At 45.4% G+C, this 14,265-nt stretch overlaps 1 protein-coding gene across 1 annotated transcript in view; it reads right to left on the reverse strand.

Moving 5' to 3' along the window:
* The window catches only part of LPCAT2 (lysophosphatidylcholine acyltransferase 2), a 34,946-nt gene extending 21,487 nt beyond the window's left edge, over positions 1 to 13,459 (reverse strand). The window contains exons 1-3 of the mRNA XM_035119363.3: positions 13,184 to 13,459; positions 2,494 to 2,633; positions 940 to 1,157 (exon numbers count right to left, since the gene is read on the reverse strand). Of these exons, the coding sequence (XP_034975254.3) occupies positions 940 to 1,157; positions 2,494 to 2,633; positions 13,184 to 13,381 (556 nt within the window). The 5' untranslated portion in view covers positions 13,382 to 13,459. The remainder of the gene's footprint in view (positions 1 to 939; positions 1,158 to 2,493; positions 2,634 to 13,183) is intronic.
* Positions 13,460 to 14,265: the final 806 nt, after the last annotated feature.

Raw genomic sequence — 14,265 nt, forward strand, 5'->3', positions numbered from 1 at the left:
TTACTCGCATTTTCTCTAAACTAAAAACTCCCAGATGTCACAAGCTTTCCTCACAGAGGAGTTGCTCCATCCCCTTGATCGTTTTGGCTGCTCTTTTCTGAACCTTTTCCAACAGTATCCTTGCTGAGGTGAGGCAACCAGAACTGTACACAGTATTCCAAATGTGGTTGCAACCATAGCTTTGTATACAGTGGTACCTTAGGTTAAGAACAGCTTAGTTTATGACCAACTTGGATTAAGAATGCTGCAAACCTGGAAGTAGGTGTATTGGTTTGTTTTGGTTTTGGTTTGTGGTTCTTGGAAAAGAACATGTTCTGCTTCCTGTTGAGTGTGTTCCATTTGTAAATCGAGTCCCCCGCTGCTATGGGAAAGCACACCTTGGTTTAAGAACTCTTTGATTTAAGAACGGACTTCTGGAACGGATTAAGCTCGTGAACCAAGGTACCACTGTAATGGCATTGTGATGTCTGAAGTTTTATTTTTCAATTCCTTTCCTGGAGATCCCTAGCATGGAATTCACCTATTTCACAGCTGCCACACACTGGCAGGCGGGCCAGATCCTGAGCTCCCACTCGTGCCATTTTAATAGATGGCTAAGGGCTACCTTCCTGTCAATCAGAAGATGTCACATGACTTTATGTCAAAGGAAAGAATCTGGAGTGCAGTCCTGAGTTTACCAACGCATGGGTGACAAGTTGGCTTGTCAAAACCAATGGCCACACTGTATGAAGCTGATGGGAGTTGGGAGTCTAACAATGTCAGGAGGACCAGAGGATTCTCCATCTCTTTTCAGAATGCTGCATCATCCTGGATTTTGTTCTATGATCCAAGAACTCTACCACCTCATTTCCCCCCCCCCTCTGTGTGTGTGTGTGCAAGACCAGACTTAAACTGGAGGAAACCAGCCTACGTTCCCTCAAGCCTCGTAACAACACTTACTCCCAAGAATGGGCACAGAGAGATTCTCTTGCCTAGACACCGTCGATGGCAAGCCTGCCAGAACACAGACGATCCCATCGAAGAAGCTCGAGTGTGGTGCTGCAGTAAGGATCGGTGCCTCCTCAGGACTAGCTACTTCTCCCTTCACTTTGACTCGGAAGCCCATCACAAAAAATAAGGCACGGCCTAAGAGCGTGAGGCTGGCATAGCATACTCTCCTAAGGAAAAAGAAAATTGGGAACCTCATTACTTCACTCATCACCAAGATCACTACCCCTAACCATGGAGAGAAACTAGAGGACCAGAAAGAGAAGCTCGGAGGGCCACAATTGGCTCCCTGGGTCTGCAGCTCCCAACACATGCTTTGTGTTGTTATGTATACACTGTATATGTATATATGTATATATATATGTATATATATGCCATTTTTAAAATTCATGAAGTGCTTAACCTGCATTAAGAACATTAGAAGAGGTTGCTGGATCAGGCCAATGGCCCATCTAAACCAGCATTCTGTTCTCACAGTGGCCAACTAGATGCCTCTTCTGGGAAACCCACAAAGCAGGACTAGAGCACAGGAGCACTCTGCTCTGCTGTGGTTTCCAGCAACTGGTATTCAGAAGCATTTACTCCAGAAGTAAGAGGCAGAGGCAGAGCAGAGCCATCACAGCTAGTCATCACTGATAGCCTTGTCATCCATGAATTTGTCTACCCCTCTTTGAAAGCCACTGAAGTTGGTGGCCATCATTGCTTCCTGTGGGAGTGGGCTCCATAGCTTAACTGTTCACTGTGTGAACAGTCCTTTATTTTATCTGTCCCAAATCTTTCAACATACATAATATTGTTGCATGTCAATGTTAATGTTCTTTTATTATGATGACAATTACGTTGGTGACTATTACCATCATTCACCTTACATAGACTTAGGCAGCAATCCCATACACACAATTGGATGAAAAACTGGTAATACTCAGAAATGCACATGCCCCACAAAAAAACTACAGGGAAAGCAGCTGCACACGTTCAAAAACAAAAAACATATTAAACTCCCCCCCCCAGCAAAAGAGGCACCCCAAAAAGCCTTTCTTGTTATTTTTAACTGGGAAGGACACAAGACCTCGTTAAGTGCCAAGGGGCAGATCTGATGGTGCCATATGAATATGCTACAAAGTTAAGGTTCTTGCAGATCCCAGTGCTTCAAAAAGACAAGGACATTATCAGCGATGGTTCTCCCACATTAAGTTCTACATCACAAAGGCAGTAAAAACACTGGGTTGCCTTGCAAAATGTGCTGGCCTACACAACCCAATCCTCAGTTCAATGTGAGTTACTTCCCTAGGCAATGCTTTTTTAGGACTGCTTTTTTAGGACTGTAACCACTCTTATTTCCTGGAAGTCTGTGAAGAGATGCTGTACCCGTGATTGTGGAGGTTGCTTCCTTCCAGGATGAGGACAAAGAGGTCCTTGCAAATAATGTGCAGAGCAGTTACAAGGACAAGTCCTGCTGTATTCAGCAAGCCTTCCCTATTCAGAGGTCCTCAACAGCCGTGTTACCTTTGCCATCCCAGAAGTGGCTTAGTCCCCTTCTCAGGGGTGCAGGAAGTTGCCAGGACTGCAAACGGCCAAGCCACCAGCAAAATGAAGAGCATGCATAGGACACGGAGAGGGACCAGAATCAGCCCGAACAAGAAAGCCTGGAAAATATATAAAGAGACAGAGTTAACCAGCCAGCTAGGCCACAAGTGATCTTTCAATTCACTTGTTTGTTTCCAAAGGACGCATGCCAGAAGTACAGCGGTGATCAGTGATCACATCTACCAACTCAGTAACAAACCACTGATAACCCATCTGAGCCAGCATGGTATAATGGCTTAAGCCATCAGACTACGACCTGGGAGATCAGGATTTAAATCCCCAATCAGCAATGAAGGGCACTGGATGATCCTGGGCCATTCACATTATCCTTCTCAACCTGACTTGAACGAGGCCCAGATCCCTCGAAATGGTCCTGATTTCTCACAGGGTAGCCTTGTTTCATCATGTATTTTAATTATGCATGCCTCTTCCCCCCCCCCATAATTGGGTTTGTACCTGTAAATGGCTTAGAAGACTCTTTGGCAACTAAGAAGTATATAAATCAATAAAACATATAAATCAATAAAACAACACAATAACCTCAAAATGCTGTGGTTTCCAATAGAGGCTGCCTAGTCATCAAAGGCCAAGTAACCCAGTAACATGCAGGCATACAGGGAATGTAGCAGCCAAAAATCCCAAGCAATTGAGTCCTGGTTCATTTAGGCATTGCAGAAGATTGCTGGGGACAGTTCAATGGTAGAGCATGTGCTATTCATGCGGAAGGTCCCAGGTTCAATCACTGGCATCTCCGAGTCAGACTTGGAAAGACTTCTGTCTGAAATCCTGGACAGCTGCTGCCAGCCATTGTTAGCAGTACTGAACTAGATGCTCTGCCTAGGTTGCTATAAGGCTCCCTACACCCTTAAAATTCTCAGCTAGTCTTTTGGTTATGTCCCAGGCAGAGATGTCTCCGGAAATAACTTGCTGGTTACCTAATCATTGACCAATTGCCAAAATACACAGAAAGTAACTTCCTGATTAGCATTATTTGACTAGGTATTGGCTCTAACATGGAATGGGATTGTTGGCTTAAAGAAAGTAATAACTCAAAGCAAATTTAATGTAAATATTTGAAGACATACTGACAGAGCATTATGCATTGTTGTATACTTGGATTGGGTGGCAGGGGGATGCGGGTGGTGCTGTGGGTTAAACCACAGAGCCTAGGGGTTGGCGATCAGAAGGTTGGCGGTTCGAATCCCCGTGACGGGGTGAGCTCCTGTTGCTCGGTCCCAGCTCCTGGCAACCTAGCAGTTCAAAAGTACGTCAAAGTGCAAGTAGATAAATAGATACAGCGGGAAGGTAAACGGCGTTTCTGTGTGCTGCTCTCGTTTGCCAGAAGCGGCTTTGTCATGCTGGCCACATGACCTGGAAGCTGTACACTGGCTCCCTCGGCCAATAATGCGAGATGAGCGCCGCAACCCCAGAGTCGGTCACGACTGGACCTAATGGTCAGGGGTCCCTTTACCTTTACCTATACTTGGATTTATGGTCACAGATGGCACACACAGAATGAAGTAGGGTTCAAGAGCATTGACACATGTAAACTGATGTGAACCCCCCCCCCCCAAAAGGAGGTTCTGAAATGCACAGGTGTTTCATTGGCAGACACTCTGATTCATGGTCCATGAGGCTGGACAGCTCAGTCTAGTAGAGCATGAGACTCTTAATCCCAGGGTCATTGGTTTGAGCTCCACATTGGGTGAAAGACCCCAGTGGATCCTTCCAACTCTACGATTCTGTTTCTCCTTGCATTTTGATCTCACTTTTCCTCCAAGGCGCTCAAAGCGGTGTACATCATTATCCTACCCCCAACTCCATTTGATGATCTTCATAACAACCCTGTTAGGTTGAAAGGTGATGACTGGTTCATGGGTCACAAAAGGGATTTGAACCCTGGTCTCCAAGGTTCTATCCTGGCACTAACCACTGTACCACCACCACTGCATGCTTTCACACAAACATTTGTACACGGGTAGAACTAGTTTGTACCTGTGCTCAGCGTAACATCTGAGCAAGTCTCAAGTCACAACCCTTGCCAAACTTCCTATTTCTAACCAGCCAATTTCCTTCTCTCATATTTCCCAGCAACTAGGTCTGCAGGGACAAAGGCAGAATAGGATTACCGTAGGTAGAAGCCTAGCAGATCACAATACACCAAAGTTACTTAACTAACTCAGGAACACACAAACCGACCTCACACTGAATGAGAAACTTGAAAGACAGTAGCAAATTTCCCTCCAAATTAAACCGAGAGCAAAGGGGCAAGCCCACACAGGGGCAAGGCAGGTAAATGCAGTTTATTTATGCCAAATAGGATAATGGGCCAATTAGTATCCCTGACAAGTGTAACAATTATTATTATTATTAACTTGCAGCTAAACCAGTTGCATTTCACCTTCAAAGACTGTGTGTCTTTGGTGTTTATAGGAGGAACAGCAGAATGAAGTTCTGAGGAAGTTGCAAAATTCTCTTCCTGTGAGGTGTTCAGTACAAGTTTACAGATTCACAGAGAAGCTTTGGATATTTGGTGCAAAAGGCTGGGGCTGATGATCTAATGGATGAAGCCAAAACAAGGGGGTGGCTGCCCCTCATTTGAAGTCAGCTTACAGAAAAATAAACACAATTTCCTATCAGTACAAAACATTTGTAGCATTGTCTCATGAAGGTCAAGAAAGGTTAGCTGTACAGTTTTGGATCACCAGGTTCATTTCCTATTTTCAAGTTATTCCATCAGTGTTCCTTTGGGGAAGTTTGGGTGGCAAGTGCCCACCTCCACTGTCAGATGCAGCAATGCTTCTGAGTACCACTTGCTGGAAACTGCAGGAGGGGAGAGTGCCCTTGTGCTCTGCTCCCTTCTTGAGGGCTTCCCACAGGCATCTGGTTGGCCACTTTGAAAACAGGATGCTGGCCTAGATGGGTCACTGGCCTGATCCAGCAGAGCTCTTCTTATGTTCAAAAACAATGGCATCTTAAGGTTGTGTCTGATGTAAAAATGTCATGCACATCAGAGGTGGAGAACCTGTGGCCCAGCAGATTGTGATGGGCTCCATATCCCCTCAGCCTCAGCCAGCATGGCCACCGGTCAGGGATGATAGGATTTGGGAGTCCATCAGCACTTATAGAAAGCCGCAGACTTCCCCCCCCCCCAATTCCCTGATGTGAATTCACACCCTGGGTGTGAATGATGATGCTTGGGCCTCCCTGACTGAGGAGGAGAATCAGCATTCTCTGGCTGCATTCACAAGGCAGCTCACTTTGTCTTCCCAACTTTGCCCTAACTGTTAATTCCCACATTACATTTGAGCTTTCACACAAAGTAAAAGCCACTTTCAGAAATATAGTAGAATATAGGGCAGGTTTAGCCCTCATTTCCGTGTTATATGCAAATGGGTTTATTCTGAACGCTAAAAGTGTGCTATATTCCACTATATTTCCTGAAGTGGCTTTTATGTAATATGAAAGCTGAACTATAATGTGGAAATCAACAGTCAGGGGGACGTCAGCAATACAGAATAAACTGCAATACGAATGCAACCGCAGTTGCCTCCATGACAAAACAGACAACTGAAATTGTTTGTGGAATCCACAAGACCTCCTTTCTGAAAAATGGGACTTTAAAACATGCACGCAGGAGACTCAACGGCCACAATAAGAACCTAAGAAGAGTTCTGCTGGGTCAAGCCAGAAGCCCATCAAATCCAGCATCCTGTTCTCACAGTGCCAACCAGATGCCCCTGGAAACTGTGCACCCAAGTGCAACAGCCTTCTCCCCACTTGTGATTCCCAGCAAACGGGTGGCACAGAGCAAGCCGCATGTGTGAAGCCACAAACGCAGATCACTTCTGCCATTCACCACATTCAAGCTTGGAGAAACGGCATATTCAGGCACTTATCAATTCTAGAAGAATGTGAACTGTAATTATTAATGAAGCTGCCCAGGCCAAAGAGTCTGCCAATTTCAACACATCACAAAGAAGGACTTGAATGTCTTCACAGAGAAGATTCGTATATCCCCGTAAAAAGGACCTGTGCATGAAGAAGCCTCCAGTCACATGGAGTGGCCTATCTTCAGATCCCTGAAGGCAACTTTCGGCCAAATCTGCTGAACTATGGAGGAAGAAGCTATTGGCTTCCTTTTGCTGTTAAAAAAAAATAACAAATCAATAATGGAGCCATTGTTGCTGCAGCTGGTGATAGCTGTTGGTTACAGAGGTCATACTCCCTGATACTGTTCAAGGTGAAATGTTATTTACCTATTTACCACCAAAGATCACCGGTTTTTCATATGGCTTCAGGACTAGCATGTTTCCTCAAAGAGCAGGTATAACCTGACATTCTGAGGAAGTCTTGTAAACGTTCATTAATGCTCTAAGGCACTTTTGCATTACTTGTTGCTCCAAAAGCCTGCAAAGCCTGTGATTCTCTTCATTTTCAGTACCATATTTAGAGGTAGCAATTTCTTTAAAAGCTCTGTAAAAATGTTTGCTAGAGCTTTTTTTTTTTTAAAAAAAAAAAACTTGCTTGAGAGAACAAAAACATAATTTCCATACACAGGACAGGGGGGGGGGGGAGAACAACCTTCCCTCTGCATAGGAAAAACTTAGCATTCTGCAATGAAGAGGTGGGGGACCTTTTTCAATCCATGAAACATTCTGGGGGCTGAAGACCAGTGGTGGGTGGGGCCAGAGGCAACAGTGGGTAGAACAATTGACACTTTTAAAATTTTGTACAAGAGGCTCTTTTCTAGCCACAGGAAAGTCAGAGGTTTACACCTTTCCATCTTCCATCCTGGCAGGGAATAGGCACTATCGCCATTCAAGGACACATCCTAGCCAGCCAAAAACTCTCAATGAGGGGGCACAGCAGGCTGCCTTAGGCAGAGTCCCAAGGTCCACACATAAAAGACCCACCACCTCTGATATATTGGGAGAGTACTCAGAATATAAACACCCTCAATCTGCATTTTGGAAGTGGTTTAGTCCTGAAGGGACCATCCCACATACTTTCTTGAACATTCAAATATGCTGATAGGTTCCCCCCCCCAAAAAAAACCCACATAATGCCACCTGCTGCAGCAGCATATGCATTTGCACTGAGAACATCCCTACTGCAGGTCATGCTGAAAAAAGCAGAAGATCTGCAGGGTGGAAGCAGGGCAGAGAACAGGCTCTGGATTGATAGCCTGGGTTTGAAAACTGTGCAGTCTCCCTCTTTGCCACCAAGGCAGATATGCTCTGGGTACTTCCACATAGCAGCTTATTGTGTGGTCTAATCGTGACCTCATCCTCGCCAAACTGTCATCCCATATTGTATTTCCATGTAATCTGGATAGATTTTTTTTATAAAAAAAACCCTGCAGAAACCGTAAATCTGGATTAAACTGGTTAAAAATACACTGAAATCACTTAAACGCATTAAGAGCATCTAAAAAACAGTCAGATGCCCTGGAAGATAGCAATTTCAGGAAGCAGGAAGGACGTTATCTCCCAGTCATCAGGTACGATATTTTTGGAGTACGGGAGGTGACTGGAAGGGAAGTGGTTTATTTTAGTTTAGAAATTACAAGATGGAAGAGAAGCATTACACTTCTCAACGAAACGGAACGTGGGTCCGGAGGGGGGGGAGTTTCATAAGACTGGCTGGGTGTCAGCCCTCTTTTCCGGCCGCATAAAGGAAACACATACAGTTTTGTAAGCTTCCTCTTTGCTCGTCTAGTTTTGTTGACGGGGTTTGCATGCCCTGTGCCCCCACTACTCAGTTTAGACTGCAAACGCAACACATACATAGGATCATAGGATCATAAAATGGTAGAGCTGGAAGGGACACAATGGGGCATCCAGTCCAACTGCCAGCAATGCAGGAATCACAACTAAAGAATCCCCGACACGTGAAGTCCCACTGAAGTCAGTGGCACTTACTTCCGTGTAGACCTGTATCAAACTGCATGGTAAAGCACTGATCTGTTAGGACATGCTGCAGAAAACATTCCATGGCCATGATTTAGATGCTCTGGATCAACCTGTCATCTTCCTTGGATTAAAATGACCTCAGAAAATGTTGGCAGGCTGCTTTTCTTCAGGGTGTAGTTCAGAGGTCCATGGCAAACTAGCAACCTTAGAAAGCCACTAAGGCAGAGGTGGAGACTCTGTGACACCGTGTGTGTGTGTGTGTGTGTGTGTGTGTGTGTGTGTGTCTTTGTGTCCTGCATAATTTTAGGCAGGGGTATTCCCTACCCCACTTGAAGAATTTGGCAATAGAACACAGGACTTCCTGTATGCAGAGTTTGTGATCATCCACTATAAGTAAAGGTAAAGGGGGCCCCTGACCATTAGGTCCAGTTGTGACCGACTCTGGGGTTGCGGCGCTCATCTCGCTTTACTGGCCGAGGGAACTGGCGTATAGCTTCCAGGTCATGTGGCCAGCATGACAAAGCCGCTTCTGGCGAACCAGAGCAGCGCATGTAAATGCCGTTTACCTTCCCACCGGAGTGGTACCTATTTATCTATTTGCACTTTGACGTGCTTTCGAACTGCTAGGTTGGCAGGAGCTGGGACCGAGCAACAGGAGCTCACCCGTTGCAGGGATTCGAACCACCGACCTTCTGATCGGCAAGCCCTAGGCTCTGTGGTTTAACCCACAGCACCACCCACGTCCCTGTCATCCACTATGCTACAATGCTAAAAACAACACAGGTTACTTCCAGATGGCTCTCTTGCTGAGCATTCAACACATTATGCTTATCCAAAGTTTGCAGTAAGGTTACATATGACATCAGATGTTAAAAAGATAAGAAGAGCCTGCTGGATCAGGCCAATGGCCCATTTAGTCCAGCATTCAGTTTTAACAGTGGCCAGCCAGAGTGCCTGGCGTGCTATGGTCCATGGGGTCACGAAGAGTCGGACACGACTAAACGACTAAACAACAACAACAACAACAACAACAGCCAGATGCCTATGGGCAGGGCTTTTTTCAGCTGGAACTGAGTCTTTGCACCTCTTTGTTGTGTTGTGGAGCCAGAGTACAGCCATCATGGCTAATAGCCATCATTAGCTCTTTTCTCCATGAATCTTTAGGGAGGCTTTTAATGTTTAATTATTTTATTTCATTTTTCTGTTGTAAGCCGCCCAGAGTGGCTGGGAAAACCCAGCCACATGGGTGGGGTATAAATAATAAATTATTATTATTATTATTATTATTATTATTATTATTATTTGTCCAATCTTTTAAAGCCATCTAGGTTGGTGGCCATTATTGCCCTCTGTGGGAGCAAGTTCCATGCTTTAACTATGTGCTGCATGAAAATGTCATATCTTTTACCTGTCCTGAATCTTCTAACATAAGTAGTGTCTACTGGCTGCCTCCAACAAGTGGAGGCAGAACATAGTCTCATCCTTTCAACAAATCTGAACGAATGTTCCCTGTTTATTAAACATTCATTCTGATTACAAGCGCTTGTCCACACCATAGTTGAATGTGTGCTTGCATCTATCTGTGGTAAATGTCACTTCAGTGGCACTTTTCTTGTGGTTAACATTTCACATAAAACTTCTTTTTCTTCTTCCTCTAAAAGAAAATTACAATACGGAAATACTGGAAACATTTACTGGGGGGGGGGGGTAGAGAATTTTGCTGAGAAGTGAGAAAGCAGAAGTTTGAACCAGACTCCGAGAACTCTGGGCTTGAAACAGAAGTAAGAAAAATACTGTATCAGAATGTCAGCATAAAGCCAAAATCTCCTATTTATGATCAAAGCCCACCACAATGCAGTATAATTCCAGAAACACTAAGGTGAAATGAGATGAAGATTCCATGTCTAGATCTGATCCCATTAGCTATAAAGTTAAGTTCACCAGAAGCTGTCTTCTATCAAGTCAGACAATTTGTTCATCTGTCCCAGAACTGCCTACTTCATGGGTGGGGAATCTACATATGGTCAGCTGGAAGGCTGTATCCCCTGAATATTCCAGGCTGGGTGGGGGGAAGGGGTAGGGAAGTTTGCATGCCAGTAGTGGGTGTGGCAAGAGGCAAAAGTGGATGGAAAAACAGCTGCAACCCTTACCTTTGGACAATCGGCAATATATTCTGGTAATACCGAGCTATGCTGTTCCCAATACATTGGTCCGGGGGGGGGGCAGAGAAAACAGGACAGTGACCACTGATAAGATTTGTGGGCAATCTGCCTTAGATCAGCAAAACTTTCCAAATATTTAAAAATAGTAACAGCAAAATAGTTTTCCCACTTCTAAATTAGGCCACAGGAATGCAGAAAGCAAACCAGCTATGATCTTATTTTGTGTTTAAAGGGCTGCAAGCTCAATTCACATTCTTGCATTGAAAACAAAATTTTGGAGCTCAGAACATGCTCAAAGGCTCATTCTTTAATTCTAACAGTATGCTTTCTGTTGGTAGTTCTTAGGTTTCTTTCTTTTCTTTTCTTTTCGGAGATCCAACAGGCTTGAAGCCTGCATGCCTCCATCAAAGCATGGACTCAGTTTCTCATCTTTAAAATGGAAAGAATAGTGGCTTACCTAACAGCAGCAGTAAGGAAACAAAAGGAAGCAAATTAATTTATTGCACATAGAAAATAAGAATGGCAACAATTTCCTGCCACACCTGTGTGGACATAGGAACCTGCCTTATATCAAGTCAGAACATAACCAGGCCTCTATAATCAGGCCTTTGGCTGTTTAAACTATCTCTGGCCTTTTGAATTTGTTGGTGGGGTTTTTTGGTTCTTGGTTATTAATTTTATACTCTCATTTTGAATTGTTATGTTGTATACCACCCTGTGATCTTCAGACGAAGGACAGTACATACATTGAATTGATAAATAAACAAAACAAAAAATACATTGGTCTATCTAGCTCAGTAGGGACCCAGGTGGCGCTGTGGTTAAACCACTGAGCCTAGGGCTTGCTGATCAGAAGGTTGGCGGTTCAAATCCCTGTGACGGGGTGAGCTCCCGTTGCTTGGTCCCAGCTCCTGCCAACCTAGCAGTTCGAAAGCACATCAAAATGCAAGTAGATAAATAGGAAGGTACAGCGGGAAGGTAAACGGTGTTTCCATGTGCTGCTCTGGTTCACCAGAAGCGGCTTTGTCATGCTGGCCACATGACCTGGAAGCTATACGCCGGCTCCCTCGGCCAATAATGCGACCCCAGAGTCAGTCACGACTGGACCTAATGGTCAGGGGTCCCTTTACCTTTACCTTATCTAGCTCAGTATTGTTTACACTGACTGACAGAGGCTTCTCAGGGCTTCAGACAGGAGTCTCTCCCATTCCAGGCATTGGGGACTTACCGGTAACTCGAGTCTTTCTACCTACAGAGCAGATGCTCCACCCTTGCCCTTAAATAGAAGGAACATAGGAATCTTCCTTCTACTGCATTCTTCCATCTAGCTCAGTACTGTCTACATGGACTGGCAGCATCTCTCTAGGTTTTTAGGTAGGGGACCTGTCCAGCCCCTACCTGGAGATGCCAGAGAATGAACCTTCTGTGTGCAAAATGGATTATCTATAGCACTTCCCCAATAAATAAATAAATAAATAAAGTGAGTTATAACCTAACCACAGCATTCAAGCAAAACAGGATGCTCAATAAGCATCCCACCTGGAGAAGCCTATCGTGTATAAGAAGGGGCCACAGAAGCAGAGCACAGGTTTTGCAACCAGAAGGGTCCAATGCTGACATTTCCAGCTTGGCTAAAGGGTGCATTGAAGAGTGGTCTCCACTGAGGACCCCAGATATTGTCCACCAATCAAAGTCCGAAACTGTCTGACTCTAGTCAAGTTCACGTGTTCATATTGCTGGCCAGGAAAATAGATTTTGTTTTTTTAAGCACATGTGGAAAATAGATTTTGTCTAATTAAGCACATGTGGAGTTAAACTATTAAAAGACACTAGAACCATAAAAGGGGGGCAATGCTAACTAGAAGATTTGTATGAACTATCCAGACTCATGTATTTTCTTTGCCTCACTTATAAATGATGCCTTATCCCCATTTCACGGATCAATCAGCTGAGGCCCTGGCTGAGATCAGGGCAAACCCTCTCCACCCCCCAAAGAACCCTCACATGATCTATACAAAAAATGAGAGAGAGAGAGAGAGAAAGGGTGCAAACGGTTTGCATCCTGCTATCAACTGAGGGATGAAGCTGCCTCTTTCTTTTGCAGGAAGTTGACCAGGGAGCGCCAGGCAGGTGGGGCTCTGAGGAATTCTAACAGAACGCATTCTTCGCCTGCTTATGTAATAAGAAGGGCAGACTCTTTTTAGCCAGAAACCACCGTCTCCCCCTTCTCTGTTGGCAGGCACCAAATGGAGACCCAGAAATAACTGCAACAGATTTAATTTCTGCAATCTTCAGCATGGCTTTTTGCTTTAAAAACGCCTGCCAATGTTTGCAAAGCGCAGCGTCGTGCGCGCGCATTATTGTTATTATTATCATCATCATCATCATTGAAGACGCATTTGAAAAGGGCCCCTTTAAGCCCCTCCCTAGCAAGCTCGCAGGCTGCCCCCGTGCCGTTCACCCCGCCTGCCCCCAGCCATCCTCCTTCCCCACCCCCGGGGTCTGTTTACAGCGGCTGTCAATCCCCTGTACCAGGGATTTATCCTTTGCATCCAGGCGCGTCTCTTGCACGAAGGGGTTGATCACCAGCGGCGAGGCGAGCGACTGCTGCCTGGGCAAGGTGAAGACCGCCCTCGGTTGCAGCGCTGGCTCCGACATGCCGCCGCCTCCCGCCTGAGCTGCAGATCCGCCTCCCAGCGCCGCCACGGCCGCTTCTGTGCACAGAGTCATCGCGGCCGGGCGAAAGGAGAACCGGGAGATGCGGCGAAAGGCGCTCGCTCCTCCTTATCTCCAGGGCGCCTGCGCACAATCTATCAACCTGGGAGCGGGGAGGGGGGATTTGCCAACGTTTCCACCTGTCCCTGCTCCTCTGCCTTTTAACAGCAGCTTCCTCGGCGGACTCTCGCCGGCGATGGCTATTTTAGGTCGGTTAGCTATGCTGGAACACCTGTCTTAGGACTCTAAATTGCGGTTGCTTGGGACAGTTACCAACTTATTGACCGGAACCTGCTCCTCTGCCTTTTAAGAGCAGCTTCCTCTGCCGACTTTCGCAGGTGATAATTTCCAAAGTGTAGGTGTTGCCGCGCTGAAAGATCAATTTATAACAAATGCAGAATAAGTTTTATGTGGCACCTGCAACAGGTGCCAGTTCAGCAGATCAGAGCGCTCCGGGGAGCTTATATGGAGTAAGGCAATCTTGCACATAAACTGAAGGATGACTGTGTTTCAGTTCTCATTTTTGAAAAGTGTAACTTAGGTAACCCTGCCATTAAATGCAAACCGAACCAAATTTCTCCCCTACCCTTGACTGGGGCTGATGAGAGCTGTAATCCAATACATCTTTAGGGCACCAGGATAGCAAAGTCTCTTATACAGGTGTCATTTGTTGTAATCGTGATGGTGAAGGAAAATATTTCCCTTTTTAGCCAAACCCATCCCTGGCTCCTGGAACCTTTTTTCACTGCCTCTTCTAACCTGATGTTAGAACTAAGCTGTCAACCACAACCCCACATCTCTTTCCTGAGAAGTCACTCCTAGCCACTTCTGACCCCATATATGGGTTTATGTGATAAACAAAAGAGCTGTGCCGTGCTCGACACTCCCAATAAGAGAAG

Source organism: Zootoca vivipara, chromosome 6, assembly GCF_965207765.1.
Source record: "Zootoca vivipara chromosome 6, rZooViv2.hap1.1, whole genome shotgun sequence".
Classification (NCBI taxonomy): Eukaryota; Metazoa; Chordata; class Lepidosauria; order Squamata; family Lacertidae; genus Zootoca; species Zootoca vivipara.